The sequence below is a fragment of the Melospiza melodia genome, chromosome 6, assembly GCF_035770615.1.
Source record: "Melospiza melodia melodia isolate bMelMel2 chromosome 6, bMelMel2.pri, whole genome shotgun sequence".
Lineage (NCBI taxonomy): Eukaryota > Metazoa > Chordata > Aves > Passeriformes > Passerellidae > Melospiza > Melospiza melodia.
The window spans coordinates 15,816,086-15,838,396 of NC_086199.1; the positions used below are offsets into that span (position 1 = coordinate 15,816,086).

A 22,311-nucleotide genomic window follows, 5' to 3' on the forward strand; every position below is an offset into this window, starting at 1 on the left:
GCCTTACTAACCTCCTGTTCTGCCTGCACCTACCATCCTGATTTTGAATTCAAAATTCTGTGAGTGTAGATTATGGAGTTACAGTGGTGTTATCAGCAGTATCACTGCATGTCTTAATGGGATCACCAATACTTTTTCACACTCATATCTACAGTGCACTGGAACCCTTTGAGTTTAATCATCTGAGTGACTGAAGGCAGTGAGCCCATCCTTTGCATCACCCATCTCTTTGAAATGGCAAAGAAAAAGGTTCAAAAGAAATCCGATCATTTTCTTGTGCTTATTTTAAATCACTCAAAAATATTCCTATTGCCCTACATTTGCAGCCAGAGGTGTTAGAAACTAGTGGCAAGACACCCTCCTCAGGCCACCCCAGCAGTTCCCAGCATTGGATCAAGCTACTCACATATGGAGAAGAATATACCTTTGCAGTTCCACCCCTGTCCTGTGGAGCAGTCACAGCACCTAGACATTTTTAGGTACTGGGCTCCATGCAAATGTAGAAGGAAGCATTAGGCTGCTGAGGGAACATGCACTGTTCAAACAGCTGCTCCCATCTCCTCCAGGAAATGGAAATAGATCTGACTCATAGGCCACCACTTGGGTTAGGAAGTTTTCAATTATTCAGCATTCTAAAAATTTATACATGAATTAATTTTTAGTGCCTCTCTAGTGAAAGGAAGATTTGGTTTCTCATTTAGAAATCAAGTACGAACAGGACAAACATTTAAAAACATTTGTCACTGCAAAAATAGTTAACTGAGCACTGGCTCTGGGAGTCCATGTATCTCTTATAAGCACTGTGCCACACACATTGGGGCTTTTCAGAGGGTCAAACAGCTCCTAGGGCTGACTTTGTACAGACCACCACAGGACAGGACTGGGCATGATCTGGAACTTGAAGAACAGCAACTGTGACAGCATTAGAACTTCTACAATAGAACAAGTGGGTTAGTGTGGGTTACAGGTGATCATAGAATCAGACCACAATTCAACCAAGGCTGGTAATCACATCCTAATGAGCAAAACACAACACCCAAAAGTGCAACAGCCTAATCTGTATTCAGGAAGTAAAAAATGCTAACTTCAATTTATTTTATTTTGGCCTCAAAGATTACTTAATTTCGGAGAATTTATATACATGAGACCTGCAACTCTGTCAGACTCTTGCAAGCAGCTAAAATTCCAGAAGCTGGTAAAAAGCAATCAGATTCATTTGAAATATGCTTACTTGTTGGGAAAGGAAATTCTTTGTTGCAGTCCAGATGAAGCTGAGCCTCCAAACTCAGGGTCTCAAAGCGATTCACAAAGAACTCCCAGCTCAAAGCTGGGATATCTGCTTTTAGAAAATGAAGTAGCAAAAGCTTACTAAGAATTGTGGGCCTGTCCTTGACAACTGTGTCAAACTGGAAATCAAGGCAGAGGCAGAGACCCTATAGAGGGAAACAAAGAAAACAATATATAACTGAGATATGAGATCTCTTAAGGATTTTTTTAAATAAAGGGAGGTCAAAGCTCATAACTTCTCCTGTCGGTTAATACAGGATCAAGGTTTAGCTCCTTTTTTCTACCAAGTCCTTTAAATCAGAACTAATGCTACTGGTATCAGGGAGAGAGTAAGGTAAGTAAAGAGATAAATAAGCATCATATTTTGAATGTAGAATTTTCTAAGATTTTGAGTAATACAAAGGTACAGGCAAAGTTCTATCCTACTGCATATTTGGTACATAATATCAAAGTGCTTTGCTCACGCTCCTCATCTGAGAAAAATGTTACATTTATGTAACTGAATCAAGCCCTTAATTACAAAAAGAATGAATCACCAAGGTTAAACAGGGGAAGCAAGATTAGACTGTGAAGTGTATCAGAGGCACTTAGCCCGAAAATTCTTCTGTACAATATCTGCACTAGAATTTTGACTGGACTGTTGAGATTTATGTTTGATAAGAAAGCCCACATATTGAATATGAAAGTGCAGTATACTGGTCTCATTGAACCCAAGTTCAGTAATAGTGTCACTGAACGCAATTTCTCTGGAAATTATTTTGAAAAGGTACCAAATGGAATTAAACTAGCAAACATTAACACCTTTTTGTAGGCAGTAACCCTGAGATGTTTAAAATACATATTCATTCTATTCTCCACAGAACTAGAACTGAATTGTTCTATGAGATTTATTTTTTTTATCTTGCTTTTCTCTCTTAGATTAAATCTCTGCTTAGATTTAATCATGAGAATCATGATTGGCAGGCTCTCTGACACTCATAATATTACATGTCTAAGTGAATCTTGAAAAGATCAAGATCAGGTTTGGTTTTGCTCAAATATATTTTCTCACTGTGAGCTCAACAGGGTCTCATAAGACTTAGAAATTTATTTTTTTAATTGTAAAATACCAAATTATTTTCAAATATTAAAAAAAAGTTGTTTTCTACAACAGCAGTTCAAACACAATAATCCTCTGCAGCCATCAAAATATTTATGGTTCGACTTGATCTTAAGAATTCTTTTTTGCATGATTCCAAGTTGGGGTAGGGCAGTATCATTCCCCTTGGTTATTTTGTGCATATGCCAAGTACCAAGACCAGTAATGCTTGCCTAAAGAAGTATTAGCAGGGACTGAGATGTTGTACATGTGAACTCCAGGTGAAAAGGCAGCTTCCCACTGGAATGTATTTTTTCCCCTGTAGCACACTCACCTGTAAAGCTGGCCTCTTTATGGTGTCAAGTAATAGTCCAGCTCTTGTAGCCACTGCTGGGTTAACATCTTCCACAGCAGTCAGGAAACAGCAGAATGCATGAGCCAAAGAGTACTTCAGTAGGTGGTTTTTTGTCACAGAGTGAATGTCCAAAAATCTGCACAACACAGCCACTTTCTCAACTGTAGCAGTGAGACGAGAGGCATATTCATTTAGGCAATGCTTTATGTACTGATTAACACACAGATTAATACATAGAAATATGCACAGCTGAGAAAGTAACAAAGAAAACTAGCTAGAAAGAGCTATAATTTTGATTTTTATTATCCAAAATGTCTCATCTTCCCCTTTATTTTACTGCACACTGTTTTGCCATAGTTTAGCACCAAACTATCTCCAAAACTCTGCAAAGCAGCAAAAAGTTCTGCTATATGTCTCCTCAGTTACTGCAGAGAGAGCTCTACTTCTTCAGAGAAGAAACAAAGGGAAAATAAAGTACATTTCTCAGGCCTACCTGCTTCAAATCTCATCTTCCAGTCTTTACTGTTGAAATTGCTGTTTATGATTGTCCAGAAAATGTCAGCTCCATGAGGAAGTGAAAGGGCATGAAGAAGAAGTGGGACTGCCAGGGAAGAAAGCTGAGAAAATTCAGACTTCACAACTCCCCATAAGCTGGCAAGACAAAAAAGAGCAAGCCTGCTTATAAAGACACTCCCTTGATATCCTTTCTTATAAATGTAAAGAACTTTCCATGAAAATCTCTATGAGCCATGCTGGGCATTTATGTGAATACTACAGAGTGGATTGTAGTAAAAACAGAGTAGGAAAAAAGAGCTACTTGCAAATCTTCAACTACAGCATTTTTAATTGAAAATCTAGGTTCAAAATTCCTCACTTTGAAGTATTTCATTTTGAAAGAGTTTGCCTAGTTCAAGACAACTGCCATGGAACACAGTCTGTGCTATGAATTAGGAGTTTCAGCATGACCACATAAGCCACATGAACTATCTTGACACCAAAAATCATGTGCATCCACAAATAACTAAGAAGCTGGATATTCACAATTTGCTGGTATAGATTCAGGACAGATTCTCTAGGCTGCTAAAACCCTCAGTCTTGTGAGATGCTCAGTGAAATTGATACAGAGCAGCTGTTAAGTGCTGACAAACAGTATTTCAGAAGATGATATGCTGATGTTTACTCAGCTAGTTTTCTTCAGAGTCCCTTTCTCCAAAGAGAATCTTAAAAGGCACAGATTACAATCCAATTCACTCTAAGTGAACAAACTTCCTGTCCCTCACAAAAAATAAGGTGAAATACTATTGTTGTCTCAGCTTTAATGCTAAGGCCCTATAAACTGTGTGCCTGCCTTCACAACATCTTTTATTTTATTTTGTAGAGTATAGGAAGACTATATATATATGTATACTGATATACACATCAGGGTCAGGTAATGGTGTTATTGAATATGAGAGAGTCTGACTCATTGCAAAAGAGGTGGTTCACAATAGAGTAGCCATGATGGACACTGCAGGGTTACCCTGACTTCTTTTGCATCCTAATTAGCCTGTGCAATAACTTTCTTAATCTTTCCACAATTCCTCTACCACTCTTGTTAATTTCCCATAGTAAACTTGCAAATTCTTCAACACTAACAAAAATGTATACCTGGAGAACCAATGAAGTGTGAAGACAAAATGTGCAATAATAACCCACCTTGCAATCAACATGTGATCTTGAATATAGGCAAGAAATTGTGGATGGTCTTTTCTTGCTATATACAGGCATTCCCCATGAAGACACAGGATCTTCAGACAATTCAGCATGTTAAAAAGAATGTCTGGTTCTTCAAACCTTGACATTTCCTGTGTAAACAGATGTTTCTCTCTCAACACAATGACATCACTTCACCAACAATACAAACTAAACTAACAAGCAATCAATGTTACCTGCAATATCGTGTATATGAGCTTCAAGGTAACTGGAAGCTGCTGATAACAAAACTTCCTTTCTGTGTCATTCTTTATTGCTGTTAAAAATGTAAGTTACAGACAATATTAAAATTCTTTTATCTATGAACTAAAAATTAAACTAAAGGATGTCAAGGTGATGAGAGATAAATTAGTTCTAGGCACATTAACCTTGCAGTCAGCAAAGTTTGCATAACATGGAATGTGGCATCTAATGTTTTGGCTACTTTATATGTTCAAAAAGCCTAGACTTCTTTTAACACTTTTGGGAGACAGTCACACTTGCTATCAACTTTTTTACAGCCTATCCAATTAATATGTTGAAAGAATTAAATGCATGATAAAAAAAGTGACTGAGCACTGTTGGAGTTAAAAGACTGCTTGTATTGTATATGAGTATAAGCATTTCTTTTAAAGCCTTAGTGCAATAACCTTTTCAGCCTCTACCTACCGGCATTTTCTGTGGTCTCTGTGTGATTTCCTGGGTTTTCTCCATGCTTTGGTGCTGATTTGTCTTCCTCTTCTCCTTCAGTTCCTATAATAAACTCAGGTCTAGTATACAGAAGACTATCCTCGAGGTTATCTGTGGGCTCCTTTAAGAATATAATAAGTTAAATTCATTTCTTGATGTTACCTACATACATGAGGCCATATCCTGCTGACTAAGCTACATTTGGTGTGACAAACTGAGCTCAAATGAGACATTCTTTGTTTAGTTCCTTGTATATTTATGCACTCAAATCACCTGCATATCTAAAATTTTGCATCAGCAAATGTATACTGACAAAAAAGTGTGTTTCTGACATTGATTTAACAGAAACTGTATATCCATATTGGAGCTGAGGTGGATTCAATCTAGGGCCAATACTTCACCAAGTTTGTCATCCTTGAAAGGAGTAACAGACAGGAGCAGGGTGTTTCCTGCACTACTGTGGAGTTACAGGCTTAGGGGCAGGACCTACCTCAGCCACTTTTACACTGAAAACTGTAAACTCCAGGCTGTGTGGCAAGGAGCACAGGATTAAAGGCTCCCATTGTGATATTTATGTTGTAAATTTCAGGGTGAAGTCTGGAAGTGTCCCAGCACCCAAAAGACTGCACTACTCACTAATTTGCTATTGAGATGAGAATCTGTACTGGAGGGGCATGAGATGATTTTTCTAGCATAAATACTATATTGACTACTATGTGCAAAATATCTACTTATCACATACACATGAAATGAAATTCTGAAAATTTGACACATAACAAGCCATCACTATTCCCTCCATGGAAGAAAAAAGCTAATAAAAATCTGCTACTAACACACTACAGCAAATGAGCATCAGAATAAATGGAATGATGCCTTCTTCTCAACTTTCAGATGGAACAGTTACATGTAATAGATATCCAGCTTAAAATAAATTCATCAGACCACCACCACCACACGAAATTTTCCAATTCTTCTGCAAAGCTACAGAGAACTTTAATGATAACTAGTGACTAGAGAGTACATATCTGGGTCTGATAAAGTTGGATACTCAACCTGAAGTAAAATCATTTTTCACACAGTGTTCAGGATTTCAAACAGTCAAGCTCCAGCTAAGGCTTGCTCACTTGACAGCTGCTTCACTCAAAATCATTAATCATTTCAAAGTATCCACCCCTTGCTTTTAACAAAAGGTAAGTATTAACACTTTACATTTTATTTGAGACACAGTAGGATTGGAGTGATGCATGTCCAAAGTGAAATAGCACTTCAGTGTTCATGGGGGAAGAGTTCATGGTGGATGAATATTGCCATGTTCCCTGGGTTCTTTGAATCAGTTCAAACTCAGGAAATTTTACAGTTCAATGGCATTTTGCTTTAACCTCCCAAATCCTTCATGCCAAAAGCCAGTGTAGCTTTGCTTCCTGAGCACAATGGAACGAGAATAGTGAAGGAGTTGCAGCACACCAATAATACAGATTCTTTCCTGTTTTACTTACCACAAGCCTGATTTCTTCCTTTGGAGCAAGCTGCTCCAGCAGCTCAAAACCTAGCTGGTAACACAGAATGCTGGACTGGCACAGACCACATTCAACTGATTTTTCATCTTTCTGACAGGTGTGAGAACCACCCCAGGGCGCCTGAAACACATTGTTTATGATGGATATTATATCTTTTGAGATGCTGTTCTCTAAGCCCAAAGTGACACCATCATCCTGGAGTTCCATCTGAAAGAAAGTGAAAAGAGCAAGGATTTATTATTAATTTAAAAGGCAGAGTATAAACCATCTGCCTCTTCCTACATTTTTGCTAGTTTTATATTACAGTACTGGGAAGAATCTGAGATAAACTGTAACTCAGAATTTTAAATTGCCATTGGTGTTAAGGCCCAAGCTCAAAAAGCTAGAGTAAATAGACAATTTCAAGAATAGAATCTATTAATTTTACTTGGAGACTGTAATCCAAAACAAGTGTCCTTGAATTCACAATGTAGAAACTTAGCTATCCAAAAATTGATAACCTAAGCTTATCAACAAATCTCTGCCTCTAGTCTGTAAAAATAAACAAAGCTCCAAGGAGAAGTTCCTTTCACTAGTGTCAGGTTAATATCTAATCTGAATGTGGAGCTATCTAACTTCTTTGAACATTAACCTATAACTTCTATAGAGATAAAGACAGATGACAGCTGTACTGGGATTTAAATGCCTTACACTTCATGCCAGGCCCTTAGCAGAAAGAGAATCAATACAGGATCAAAAGAATCAATGCCAGGCCCTAAGGAGAATGAATAAAGGAGAGCCAAAAGTGACTACAGAACTTCAGCGTTCCTTCCACGTGGATGTTTTTCTTCTGCAAGTACCTGCTTCAGGATTAGATCAAACATCAGAATGAAGCAATTAAGATTCATTTCCTCATCTTCACACTCAAAATCAATTGTTTTTCCACTAGGATGTCCAAAATTCTTGAAAGGGCTCTGAAAAGGACTACGTATTGGGCTCCGAAATGGGCTCTGGAAGGGGCTTGGGAAAGGACTCAGCATGTTGTGCTGAACTCTGCGCCCAGGGTCAGAAGCAACGCTCACCTGAAAACATAAAAAAATCAACATGTCCAAATGACTCTTAGACACTTAAGCAATCTCATTCTATAAGAAATGCCAAAAATAGCAAGAACTCTGACAGCCCTGCCACTCCCTTGTGTAGCTTTTTTTGCAAAATATACAGGTGTCCCTTATTAACACCACTGAGCGATAAGATACAGTGGAAGTACAGGAACCATATTCTGCCCAGATGATACATTCTCTCAAGCTAAGTGGCTGACATCCATTATGTTATTCCTCTAAGGAGAATTTCAACATCCAAAGCCAACCTGAAAATTGATGCAGGCAGTAAAACAGCCATCAGGTTACAATGATCTGCTCCATAATCCATGGACACTGACTTTAGCAGGAGGCTAACAAAGGAGCCCACCCCAAGAGAACTTTGTTAACTTAGACTGTACCAAGGATACAGCTAGCTGGAAATGAGCTAGACACAATGGCAGTAAGTTGTGTATGTCTGCACTGATTTATGCCCACACCACAGCTAAAACACCCTGAGAACTTCTAGGCATTGCAGGGAGATACACACTTTGATGACACACCAGGTCAATTTTCACACCAGCTATGGTCTGAAAGACCAGACAGAAAGTTTAATCATTTTTTCTGCTTAGTTTAGAAGTGATCATGGGCTAACTGTGGCAGTGCTCTCTGCAGAGCTGTACCAGAAGACTGGCAGACTACACATAAGGAGTCATCAACTGCCTAGATGCTCTAGTTCCTTAAATGCAAGGAATCAGATCTTTCAAGCAACCTTGTTCCTGGTGTCCTTGAAGCACTTCATCCAAACTACTGAGAAGTTAAGTCACATCAGACAAAGTATGTGTAGTACCTATGTATTTGTACATATTCTCTTCCAGACCATAAGCCTTTGACAGACAACTTTAGATCACATTCTGCATCTCTTGTGTTTGGTACAAAAAATGCAGGAAATGAGAAATAAATTTTTCTCTCTCACTCTTTCAAAACATACCTGGGCCCACCAAATTCATACCAGAATACAGAAGGTCATTCTGGATGACCAGTTGTCCTTAACAGTTTGTTCCTGATGCAAAGAATCAAACAGCTTGAAAAAGATACTGAGTTCCTACCTGTGTTACCATTACTCTTTTATATGACAGAGCAATACTAACTTAAGTCATGCCAATTTTCTTTGATTTTCAAAATGTATACTGTTTTCAATCAAATGCTGCCATACTGAAAGATGTTTTTTAATTCTTCATGTGGACTCTATCAGGAAGATTGTTATAAGCAAAAAAAATAAGCAGGATAAATAACAGTTACCCTCCGAGCTGCAAGATTTCCTGCCAGTTCACTGACTCTTGATTTTCTTTGATTTGCTAATTCTTTTACAGAATTAACTCCATCAGAAAACATGCTGATTAGTAACTGAAGAGGAACCACAATGTCCAGTTCAGACAACACCTAAGGAAAGACAATAAATAAGAAAGCACGAGTTTCAAGTTGGATCACAAACACCAGCTACTTTATATGCATTTTTGTAACATGATCCTCAGCTCAGCAAGTTCTCTGCATTTAATTTTGGTATTCAATGAGGTGAGGTGCAAGCTTAGATTTCTGTTATAATCAGGGCAAAATAAAACAGGCACTTTCAAAATATTTGTTGGCATCCACTTGGTGCACCTTGAGAGCAGTGTCATGCACAAACACACAGGGATGTGCAGTAATTCCACAAAAATATTTTTGTAAAGCAGAAATATTACCAATACTTGAACTAATAACTATTTTTAAATTATTCCTTAAAACTGAATTGTTTATTTTATTCTAAGAATTTGTTCAGAATGGTAGCCTATAGCTGTCAACATAGTGACAGAATTGTTAATTGCACATCACTTGGAGAACATTCCCAATCTATTATGCCTCTGTTACTCAGATAAATATAAACTCATTTGCACTTGTCATTAAGTGTTATTAATTCAAGAAAAATCTAAAAAAAATCATGCTTTACTTGAAAACTCTGTAGACCTAAAAACTTAAAATTACAGTCAGGTAAATTGGTCTTTGTAGAGGTTTAATTAAAATAACCCTCAGCAGGAAAGAAACAATAATGAAAAGTACAGGTATTATTTTGAGGTGCTGTGGAAAATTTTGTACCCTTTTTGAATTCATTGCCCTCATCTGACATGATTATCCCTGTAGCTCCCTGTAACATTGGGTGAATGCCAGTTTTGTGGGCAAATATAGCACAAAAAAGGCGAGAGCAGCAGAAAACTTGGTGGGTACAGAGCTAGTCTAATCCAGCTCTTCAAATGCAGAAACAACTGCAGCTGTTTCTGGAGTCTGGAATTAATTTTAGAATCTACAGACCAATTTCTGTGGAGACTAAAAAGTAATGCTGTAAAAAAGTCAGCCAGCTGAATGGCTCTAAAGACTCAACTGACAACAAAGTTTTTCTTTAAAAAAGGCTAAAGAAATTTCCAGGCTTCCATTTTTAAAGAATCACAAAATCATTTAGGTCACAAAAGACCCCCAAGATTACTGAGTGCAACCTTTGACTGCTTCCCACCTTGTCAGCTAGGTTATTTGCTCATGATGGGTTGGCAACACTCAGGGTCTGTCTACTAACCATCCTTATATTGTGGAGCTAAGCAAAGGGCAGAAAGGGTGCATCAACTTCAGAAAAGCAGATTCTTTTTCAAAATTATCAGCTGTTTCAGCATGACTTGTCAAGCAAGGACACTTACATGCAGCCAGAGCAAAGCCTGCTCTTGCACAGAAGATGGATACCCTGTGAATCGACAGCTAATAAACCCAAACATCTCCTCCAAGGAGAAAGGGAGAGGACAGAGCTCAGTGTCAAACATTTTGCTGAAAAATAGAACAAAAATGTAGCATCACTGAGTTAGCATGGCATACACTGTGTGAGATAGAAGAGAAAACTGGTAGGAAGCTAATCTTACTTGCAGCCTCACCCTCCACGGGAGCTGAGCTAGGCTGCTGATACCACCTGTCCTGACTATACAAGGCCATCTCTCAATTTGGTGATGCACCTTAAGAATTCATACCACATATGTCCAATTTCATTTGATAGCAATATCTTTTCCAACATTCAATGCAAAATTTGGAAAACTTCTCATCTCACTAGTCCATTATTCCATGTTTGCACTAAAAAAAGTTTACAGCAATACCTACAAACATTAACTTACAGTCAGTTTCAGAGCCCTGTCATCAGTTTAAAGGCAATGTGAAGTTTTACCATCAAAGTCATAAACCAGACATAAAATTATGATTCCACCACCGATCTTATTCTGGTGTTTCCTTTGCTCAAAGGGGAAGATATGAGCTAAACAAATACAGCTCTACTAATACCCACCATTTCTCATCAACTGGAAAGGAGGAGAAAGATGGTCCTTCCAACATGCTTCAGGAAGGACCAGCTTTCTAAAAATTTCTAAAAATATGCATTGCTCACATCAAAGAAGAATCCATGTAGTTGGCTCTCGACTCAAAGATATGGGGGGCAATAAAAGAAAACTTTCCCAAACTTAAATCCTTTAAGCATAAGATAAAAAACAAATCCAAAGCATTCACTCACTGCTGCCTATTGCACACACAGGCGTTTTAATTAGTTGCCACCATCTTACAATGCTAAAACCCTCAACAAACATATGCAAAACCAGAATGATTCCAACATATGCCTACATACCTCAGCACTTCCCGAAACTCTTTCAGTTGGTTATCGGGCACTTCTGTCCTTATAGCTTCCAGCCACTCTGGCATGATACACTCCCACACCGACTGGTTTATCACATTGTATGGAATCAAGCAAAGGATTCGGTTCAGCCCTTCTTTTAACTGGGTTACAGCACTACATGATTTGTCCCAGTATCCACCAACCTGTGGGTATTTCAAAAAACCATACTGATGAACTATTGTAAATGCAGGTCCACCAATGAGGGGAGAGAATGATGCATCTGACTCCATCTTATCAGAAGGCTAATTTATTACTTTATTATACTGTATTTTATTAAAGAATACTATACTATACTATAGAATACAGAAAAGATACTTACTGCATGTTAAAAAGATAATAATGAAAACTCATGACTTTTTCCAGAGTCCTGGCACAGCTTGGCCCTAATTAGCCAATGAGTCAAAACAACTCACACTGGAGTCCAATCAAACAATCACCTTGGGTAAACAATCTTCAAACACATTCCACATGGGCACAACACAGGAGAAGCACATGAGATAAGAATTGTTTTCCTTTTCTCTGAGGCCCCTCGCTGCCTTTCAGCTTCCCAGGAGAAAAACCCTGGGTGAAGAAATTTTTTTCAGAGAATGTGAATACCACAAAGAACAACATTTCTAGTCCCTGTAACTTGCTCACTATCACAAATTTGCTCAGTGTGTTGCAGCCAGAAAATTTTTGGAGGTGATCGTTAATAACTTCAAGGCAGAATTTAGAATTCAGCCATGGAGCTGCATTGTTTTTTCCTCTTTAATTTCACTGACAGTCCACAAAAGCCTTGTCCAAGACTTAAATGAAGTTTGCTCACTTCCAGGGCATGATTCAGTGTATTATTATTTATAATTCTCAAAAAGGCACAGATTTATTTGGTCAAACTTGCAACATCAAGTTTTTGCTCTGGGAAACTTGTTACAGTACTGGGTCTTTATTCTGAAAATCTTGGTCTGTACAAGGTGTTCTTTCATGGGTGTTAGTTCAGGGTTTTTTGAACAAAGGTTCCCAGTGATAGAAGCAAAAAAATATGCTTCTAAGTATATAAGTAATTGGCATACAGAGATTAATTATTCTAACTGACCTCAGCTCACATCTGCTGTTCCTGACTAATGGCTCTAGAGATGCCTGCTGTTTTGGCAGCAATTACTGGTAATCTCAGCCAGCAAACTATTTTTCCTTCATTCATCACAGCTAATTTCATGGCTATTTGTCTTCATGTTCTAGTGAAGTCTTGCAAATCTGGCAAGTTTTTGGTCCAGTCTTAAGTATTGCTGTAGGGGGTAAAAAAACTGAAAAGAAGGGCTGGATCCAAGGAAAAAAACTGCAAGAGATTACAGCATGAGCTTCAGTCCTTCTTTCACCCCTTGATCTCAAAGCCATGGTCTCTTTTGTTCAGTTTCTAACATTTGAAGCATCCATCCACCTCTCAGTGTGCCCCAGCTGACCTACTAGCATCCCAGCAGCAATGGTTACTGAGTAAAACATGTCCATGCTGGTCTGCACATGTACAGCAAAGCCCATACATTACATCAGGAAAAACCCACAATGTACAGTTCATGTCTGACGATGTAATACATCACACAAAGTCTTTATGGCTCTTCCAAGTCTAGCCACTTAATTTTATGAAACAAGCCCAACATGTCCTCTGGACATTTTGCATGAGAGTCTCAAAAAAAAAAAAAGTCCTACAAAAGCATGATTAAGTGGTGAGTTCTGCTTCATAACTAATGGACAGAAAGAATGACTCTTTTTAGAAGAGGCTGCACCAATGGTTGCACTTAGGCACCCTGGATAACCTTCCAGGTAAACCTCTCTCTCCATCAGCACCAAGGCAAACCATGTCAGACTGGGATCTTAATTGAGTCACTCAAATTAGGTCTCTGAAGTTAGCATCAGTGTTCCCAGAGTTCCCTTCAGTAACAACCGTGTGATTTCAAAAACCTTAATTCACAGCTGCAGAGATGAAGTATGCAAAGAACAAAGAAACATACTAAAGGATAGGCTTATATCTGGGAGTAGGCAAATGATACCTTTTAGCAAATACGTGTTTGGGTACTTCAGCAGCATAATGGAAATGTGCCACTATCAAAAACATACAGTATCTTTCAATATCTATAATATTCTTCCAAACTGCCTTGTAAAAATTGTAAAAAATGCCTACTTTCTAACAAAGTAAAACTAGAAATGCTGTGAAAAGGAAAAATGTGGTGGTGTTCACCGGGAACTTAGGATGAGGGAAGAGACAAGAATGTTCATGTTTCAGAAGGCTTGATTTATTATTTTATTATAAATATTATATTAAAACTAAAAGATTATAAGAAAGGATTTCATCAGAAGGCTAGCTAAGAATAGAAAAGGAATAATCACAAAGGCTTGTGACTGATTGAGACAGTCTGGACAGCTGGACTGTGACTGGCCATTAATTAGAAACAATCACATGAGACCAATCAGAGATCCACCTGTTGCATTCCACAGCAGCAGATAATAATTTTTTAGATTTTGTTCCTGAGGCCTCTCAGCTTCTCAGGAGAAAAAATCCTAAGGAGAGGACTTTTCATAAAACATGTCTGTGACAGAAAAATTCCCAATTTCCAGTGCTCCCTCTACTACTGAGATTTCATTGTCTTGTCAGAGCTGGGAAAGAAAAGGTGATTTTACTCAAGACCTTAATCTCTGCAGCAAATAAGGGAGCCTTCAGATAAATCATTCCTACCCTGGCAAACTCCATTGGCTTGGGCAGGAGGCACATAACCATGACATCAAACCGGACATCACAAACAGTCTTCAGCCACTTGGTAACAAACTGGGGCTTCAGCTTCTCAACCAGGCTACCAACTTCATCATCCATCATGTAAGCTGTAGAGTGAAACCACTGGAACACCATGCTGACCAGCCTTGCCAAACTCTCTGTGGGTGTATTCTCACTGGGAGTGCAAAGGCTCACCTGGAAGAGAGAAACACAAACCAACTTTCATTTCTAGAATTAAAGGGGGAAATTTTTGATTTACTAGATTTTGCATATTGTCAGAGTTATGAGGATGCAGATTACATATGAGACAAATGAAATGATCAGTTTTAAGTAGAGGTTGGTACAGGACAATTGACAAAACATTTCCTAACCAGAAAATAACAATAAAATGGGGAAAAAAAACAGGCACTGAGTTTTTTGTTTACTTTCAACACTGAAAAAGAATCAGTATAGAGTGCTTTGACAAACCTTTTGGTTTGAACTTCAAAATTACTTTTAATTTCAGAAGGTATTGTAAATCTAGTAAAATATATGCAATACATACACACACACATATAAGATGTACCAGATAAAAAGACAAGTCAAATCAAGAACTTCAAAAATTCTGAAAGAAAATGCCTACCTAATGTAATAAGTGATCTTTACTTTGCAAAAAGATTCCAATCTTGAATTTTTGTCTTCATTTGGGGCATGAATATGAGTTCTAAGTCCTCAGAAATTCCCACATAATGATTAACATTTGTCACCCCTTCTCCGAACTATCCAAAACGATACCTGGACTGCAAAGCTGTAACAAATCTGAGACCAAGTTTCTACCCCAGGTCACAGGCCAGCACACTGCTAAGCCATTAATTACCTGATGTTTGAGCTCTTGGCACCCTCTGGGTACAGGAGACAAAGTTTCAAATCAGGTTGCTGCACTGAATGCAAAGAATGGACGACAGGAGAATTGAGAAGCTCCTTTAGCCACCAAACAGCTCCTTTAGCCACCAAACAGCTCATTGTCATTTCCTAGTGAAACCTGCACCCTCAGCACTTGGCAACCTGACACTGGTGACCACTGCCTGGCAGCACGTGAACAACAGAGCAATGTTTGTGTCATATCTGGAGAAAAAACTGACAGATCTCCTTCCCAGAGAAACCAGAACCCATTGGTTTTTCCTCCATGATTTTTCTTGAGCTGAGGCAGCTATCAACCCTCTTGTCAATTCAAAGTAAAGTCTTCTACTTTATTGCAGGTTGAAGCTTGGGTGTTTTCTTCCTTGTGCTTGGCTCAGCTGAGCATTAACTCAAAGGCAGTATCAGCTGCCAGCCTTTTTAAAAGGAACTCTTGACCCCTTATCCAGTTTCTCCATGAAAGATAGTCATTTTATGGAGGAAAACAGCAACCCAAGATTTCTCACAACCTGTGAGGTCATCTCTGTCAATACCCACTACAGAGAGACCAAGAGATTTTAGAGGAATAGAATGGAGACAGTGAGTTCTTCCTCCCTACCACACAAAGATACACTTTGAATGTCAGGGATGAGGCATGTACAGTGAAACATGACCTGCTCTGTTTGCACTTAACTCTACTTCTGGAAATATAGACCTTTAGTCTTTATAAAACATTATTTAATACAGAATAAATGTACATGGCACAATAAAAAAAAAAAAAAAAAAAAGAGACGTCTTTACTTCTAAAACAACGTTAAAGATATCAGCAGAATATAAAGTTTATTCATGTAGTTCCTTGAAACTGCAGAGCAGCTCTTTTGGCACTATGGAACTCCACACCTACCACCCTGCCATCCAGAGATCCTACCTCTGTTCAGACAATGGATGAGGGTCCTGCTATTTGCTCACCTGTCACTGGGAGACTGAAGAGAGAGCCTGAGAGGAAAGGTGCCTTGGAAAGAGCCTGAGGAAAAGAATTCTCCTTAAGGAGAAGTGCAGAATGCAGTTTCTGAGGATCTGTGAGGCTGCAGCCTGGCCTGCTCATGACCTAGCCAGGAGCAATCCTGCTGTTTTGGAATAATCTCTGGTAGCTGCTGTAGGGGTAGAACACAGGGCTTCATTCTGTCATTCACATCAGGTGAATGGAGTAGACTGACTGACACAACTTGATCAAGCTGACTGCAGGAAGGAACAACATCCCACTAAGAATCCTCCTGCCTATTCAGAGGTAAGAGAGAAAGCTGTTTCCAGAAAGTGATGTTGAAAACTGGAAGGGGAAAAATGAATTTTTAGGAGACTGCCTTTTAAAAATTAAAAAATGCCGCTCACCAGGGGGCACTTGTGAACAGAAGAAAACAGAACTCAATTAAAAAACAGAGTGAATAATTCTGTTATATACTTTGTAGCTGACTCAGAGACAGTCAGCAGCTCCACCCAAACTAGTTATGAAATCTCCAAGTCTGACAGCTTCACAGGAAAAATTCTTGCTTACAATTCAGAGTATGTCTCCAATTAAAGCCAAGAAGTGTGGGAAAAAATAGAGGCAAAACAGACTTCAGAAAGTAAAGGGGAGGCAACCACGAACAGAGAAGAAAGCAAGAATTTCTTACCAAGAACCATATTCCAAACTGGCTCAGGAGGCGTTGGTCATGCTTGTCATCATCTTTATTATCAAAGTCTGTGTTGTCCAGGGAGTGATGGGAAGAGGAGAGGCCCATCTGCCTCCTTCGGTTGAGTTCATGCTCCCTCTGCTCTGCATGAAACTCTGCTTCTTTCAGCAAGCTGTAAAACAAACCTGTGGTCAGTGAATGCACCTTTCCTGCAGTGGACACAGGTATCTAACCAAGAGTAACTAGATGTTAAACCATATCATGTCATCACTTTCCTGAAACAAAGTAACATCAAATTCTAGGATTCCAGGCTGCCTTCCTCATCAGGACAACACTCACAGAATCACAGAATAACGAGGTTGGAAGAGTCCTCTAAGATCATCAAGTCCAACCTATGCCTAACACCTCAACTAGTCTATAGCATCAAGTGCCATGTCTGGTCTTTTTCTAAACACATCCAGAAATGGTGATTCTACCACCTCCCTGGGAAGAGCATTCCAGTACTTTATTACTCTTTTGGTGAAAAATTTTTTCCTAATATCCAACCTATATCTTCCCTGATGTAGCTTGAGACTGTGTCCTCCTGTTCTGTCAGTTGCTGCCTGGTGGAAGAGACCAACTCTCACCTGCCTACAACCTCCCTTCAGGAAGTCGTAGAGAGCAATAAGTTCATCTCTAAGCCTCCTCTTCTCCAGGCTAAACAACCCCAACTCCTTCAAACATTTCTTATAGGACCTGTGCTCCAAGCCCCACACCAGCCTTGTTGCCTCCCTCTGGACGCGCTCGAGCATCTCAATGTCCTTCCCAAACTGAGGGGCCCAGAACTGGACACAGCACTCAAGGTGTGGCCTCACCAGTGCCAAGTACAGGGGAAGGATGACCTCCCTGCTCCTGCTGGCCACACTATTCCTGATACAGGCCAGGATGCCATTGGCCTTCTTGGCCACCAAGGCACACGGCTGGCTCATATTCAATATGTCTGCTCCCCAATTATCCCAGTGAAACTAAAATCCACCTGTGCACAAGATCTGCAGGCAATATGGACACCAAGGCCTGATCCTGTCTCATGTACCCACAGCTCACATTACCTGATGACAGCCTCCACAGTGCACACGAGCTGCAATATGGACACCAAGGCCTGGTCCTGCCTCACATACCCATGGCTCACAGTACCTGATGACAGCTTCCACGGTGCACACGAGCTCCTCTGCAATATGGACACCCAGGCCTTGTTCTGCTCACACACGTTACCTGATGACAGCCTCCACGGTGCACACGAGCTGCAATATGGACACCCAGGCCTGGTCCTGCTCACATACATTACCTGATGACAGCCTCCACGGTGTACACGAGCTGCAATATGGACACGCAGGCCTGGTCCTGCTCACATACATTACCTGATGACAGCCTCCACGGTGCACACGAGCTCCTCTGCAATATGGACACCCAGGCCTGGTCCTGCTCACATACATTACCTGATGACAGCCTCCACGGTGCACACGAGCTCCTCGGCGCCGCACTCGCGGGTGTTGATGGGGGGCGGCGAGGTCTGGTACAGGTGGGTCTCGGCGGCCGCCCCCAGCTCGCTGTGGTGGTTGGAGTGGCACCTCTTGCAGTAGCGCACGGGCCGGTTGCCGTGGCGGCCGCAGCAGCCCGCCGAGAAGCACGTGACAACCGCTCTTCTGACGTGGGAGCTGCAGTTCTGGGAAATAACAAAGGGCTTGTCAGGCCACAGGTTATCGGGAAAAGGAACCGAAAACAGGGATGAGAGCCAGCACCAGGGAGCTGGCTCAAGTGCTGGCAATTTCCAAAATCACTCTGTCTAAGCACAACTGTGTGCAACCTCCTGATGCCAAACATCACTGACCTTCCAGAAAGACAAGCTCAGGACTAAATGCTGAGCCTGGACTTAAATGTCACAGTTGCTCCTCTTCTGAAACACCAAACTGACATTTAAATCATCAACCTCAACCTCCTGACTCGGAGCAACCTCTAAATTTTACAGTAGTTCTTTTAACACCTGCTTATGCTTCAGAAGGTCTTTTTAAGTTACAGGTAGCAACAGGTAGATCCTTAGGAGTGCAAAAAAATGGTGCCACCATGTCACAGTTTATGCTATGTAAGGATCTGCCTTATCACAGGAAACTGTACAAGCCTTTGAAATAAGCACCTGAAATTTCTGCCACTTAGTAATCCAGCCCAACAGAGAAGTTTTCTTTGCCACATGAGAACTGGAATATGTTGTACACTGTATCCTTTGCTATAAAAGCCTTATCAAAACACATTCTCTGATATGTACCGCAAGCAGATTCTTTTTGTCAGCAACCTTTTCAGAGCCAAGCACTAAAGATTTTCAGTCCGCATATTTTTAAAAATACACACTTTACAGTTTGATTTTTGCCCAATTTAGGATCAATCCAAGACTTCAAGGACATGAGAAGATATATAAACTCTTAAATTTAAAATTCATCTCTTGTTCTATCCTCTTCATAAAGCAGAATTATAGAACACAAACAGAGCTCAACTGCATAATTGGATTGCTTTACTAATTGCCACTTAAACTAAAACCTACAACTCAAATCAACATTGTCAGTTTCAACAAAAAGAAACCTGCTGCTGAATTTTTCTATCCACCAATAAATGCATTCATGGATAAATTGTGAGATTTTGGAATGGTACAAAGAAGAATGCACTATACAGTGATGGAATGACATTACACACAACATCAAATCATGCCCCATCACACAAATGGCTGAATCTTACCTTCTTCTGACATATAGCAGAAATTTCAGCTGTAAGGGGAAGGCATACAAAACATGAACACAAAGTGACGATCTTTGTGGTTTACTACGGCAGCCAGGGGAAAATGGAAGACATCCTGCAAGGAAGTCTCTGGGCTAAACTTGTGTTTCCAGGTACCACTGAAACCCCTAAGCCTGCATAAGTGAGGACACTGTACACTTAAGCCTATGGCTATTTCTACTCTGAAATACAACAGCCTTGGTGCATTACGTGTGGTGTGCTCTGCAACCCCTCCACCTTCTGCTTATGCTCCTGCCCCTCAGGCAGACTTGTAAAAGCACACCTTGCACACTCAACTGTGGCATGATGTAGGAGACATGGCTCAGGTGGGCCTACACTGCTTGTGAAAGCTCTTGGCATAAAAAAACAGTGAATATGGATGAACAATGCCAAAGCAGCCACTATGTCTGGCCCATAATTTCAGAGTGAAATGTTTGCAGATTCAACCTGTAAGCAGTAGCTATTTGATCTGTTGCCCTAGCAACATATGATTCAGTAAGTTTAAGGGGCTGATTAAGAAGATGTGCTTTTCTTAAGTAAATAAAACATTCTTTATGGGTAACATTTCAACTAAAAGCAGACAGCAAGAAAATCTCAACTGCTTAAGAATTTTCAGTTTGCAAAGCAAAGAGAGAGGCAGTGTCTTCATTCTATCCCTGGAAGGGTTATTTCAGATAATATGCTGACCAGTCTGTCAACATGCTTTGTCTGCATTCTAGTAGATAACAAAATATCAGGTTTTCTCACTGACCAAAGAACAATGATTGGATCAATGACTGGATCACCAAAAAATATTTTATGTTCTTTCCTGATATCCTTTGCACTCTCGTGTTACAGATTTTCAGCAGCTTTTAAGGCTTTCAAATCAGACCCAGGTTACTGGAAGATTTTTGCCCCATTTTTTGGACAGCACTGTGGGACACAAGTACTTTTCAAAAACTTGGCTCCGATTGTGAATGTGTCAAGATTTGAAAATCTGTTCAATTGTTTCTGTTTCCTCACACATAGAGAGTTGCATAGTATTTCAGATAGAGGATTAGCCAATTTTTCATAGTACTTTAAGGACATTAAGCAGTATTAAATACAAACTACTTTAAATTAAAAAAAAGGCAACACTTTTGAACAGAATGCAGCAGTTCAAGTAATGCAGTATCGAGAAATATCAGCACAGTTTTGTACAATTAGGATCAGTTTGTACCTACCCTTAAAATATCTCTTACCTTGTGGCAGAAGAACATCAATCAACCATTCACTGTGATCCCTGTAAAATGTATATATAATTAGCTTTCTTTTTATACATATATATATACATGGATTTATTTTTGTACAGAGGAAATTTAGATAAATCAATGTGGTAGGAATGCCATTATTCTGAAGCTGCTTTTTTTCAAATGCAATTTTATAAACTGCAGACTGCTTTCCATAACATCTCTTGGTTGTGCTGTCTTACCATAAATTACCACTTTGATGATGTTGGTCACCATGTTCAAGGTTTTCAAAATTACTTTTGAGATCTAAATTTATCAAATTAAAAGAGAGTGTCCTCTGAAAGTCTGACAGCTAAGAAATGGTAGTGAAGAATAGCACATGAATGTAGAAAAGAAACCAAAGTACCAGTATTGTTTTCTTTGTGTGTCCTTAGAATTCATGCTTCTACCAAATTCAATTACTTTTTCCTGCTTTAACTCAATGATGACTTAAAAACCTAAGGTGAGATGTAATTGCTTTTCCCACAGCCAGTATGATTTACAGTTGTCTGAAACTGAGGAGAAAAACACTCCTTTAGGTTCTGAACTACCTGTAACCTTGTCCATTTGAAGTAAGGACAGGCACTGACTGTAAGTATCAGTAAACTTTGTATAATGCGAATCAAAGTAGCAATTGAAAGGTAAAAAAGACAACCAAAAACGAAAACAAAGTGAGGTTATTTTATTTCAGGGTATATTTATACCAAGTACTGGCCAATCCTGGATCAAATTCTTTGATCTCTGCTGCTCCATGGAGAGACTAATCTGAAATATATGTTACAAAACATTAGTGAAAGCTCTGTAAAAGAACTTTCACTGGAATGTTTGGTTTTAAATGACAAATAATGGCTGAGGATAAAAAATGTTTTATAAGCATAATGATGTTTCATGAGCATTAATGAGGTTTCCCTATCATAGTCAATGCATCCCACAGTATCTATTTTTTCAGAGATACAAAATTAAATGCTCTGTTTAAAGGTAGGTGCAAATGCTGATCATGTAAATATCTGAAATCCTTATTCATATTGAGTGGCAGTGTGTTCCATACATTTCAACAGGTTTACCTATACAAATTATATGCAAATCATACTACAAAAAGGCAAAACTCCAGAGTTATGAAGTCTGACAATATTTATAATTTTCCAGCTCTTGGTTAACCTACCCTGCAATTCTTTGGCTGCATTCTTCACAAAGATATAGGGGAGGTGGCTTATCACCCAAAGCCACAGACAGGGATGGGTCAATGCACATCTGAAACACGGAGAAGGAAAAGGATTAACAGCTCTGTTCATTGAAGCTTGCTGGAAAAGTACAATATGTTAATGCTACGACATAAAATGTAACACAGCTTTGATATGTGTTAAGAGCATTTAGTAATGAAAGAAAATACTCAGCATGTGGTGTACTCTCAAACTATTTCTAACAAAGATAGAGATCTGAGAGCCTGTAAAAAAATAGGACATATTGCGGTACCAATATTATCACTTTCTGAAAGATAAGTACGTTTTGTTATATACTCACATCACATAT

General features: G+C 39.4%; 1 protein-coding gene across 9 annotated transcripts in view; it reads right to left on the minus strand.

Annotated features, from left to right (window-relative positions):
• Positions 1 to 22,311, minus strand: part of UNC79 (unc-79 homolog, NALCN channel complex subunit) — a 108,454-nt gene that overhangs the window by 62,909 nt on the left and 23,234 nt on the right. For all 9 annotated transcript variants that reach the window (XR_010028278.1, XM_063160067.1, XM_063160071.1 and 6 more), the window contains 17 exons: positions 21,944 to 22,032; positions 20,755 to 20,795; positions 19,496 to 19,524; positions 18,208 to 18,434; positions 16,733 to 16,904; positions 14,151 to 14,381; positions 11,399 to 11,589; positions 10,437 to 10,560; positions 9,016 to 9,156; positions 7,498 to 7,719; positions 6,638 to 6,865; positions 5,121 to 5,262; positions 4,649 to 4,728; positions 4,416 to 4,564; positions 3,214 to 3,371; positions 2,700 to 2,881; positions 1,232 to 1,433 (listed from right to left, as the gene is read on the minus strand). Coding sequence is in view for 8 of the 9 variants with exons in the window: in XM_063160067.1 (XP_063016137.1) it covers positions 1,232 to 1,433; positions 2,700 to 2,881; positions 3,214 to 3,371; positions 4,416 to 4,564; positions 4,649 to 4,728; positions 5,121 to 5,262; positions 6,638 to 6,865; positions 7,498 to 7,719; positions 9,016 to 9,156; positions 10,437 to 10,560; positions 11,399 to 11,589; positions 14,151 to 14,381; positions 16,733 to 16,904; positions 18,208 to 18,434; positions 19,496 to 19,524; positions 20,755 to 20,795; positions 21,944 to 22,032 (2,608 nt within the window). In the remaining variant the exon portion in view is untranslated. The remainder of the gene's footprint in view (positions 1 to 1,231; positions 1,434 to 2,699; positions 2,882 to 3,213; positions 3,372 to 4,415; positions 4,565 to 4,648; positions 4,729 to 5,120; positions 5,263 to 6,637; positions 6,866 to 7,497; positions 7,720 to 9,015; positions 9,157 to 10,436; positions 10,561 to 11,398; positions 11,590 to 14,150; positions 14,382 to 16,732; positions 16,905 to 18,207; positions 18,435 to 19,495; positions 19,525 to 20,754; positions 20,796 to 21,943; positions 22,033 to 22,311) is intronic.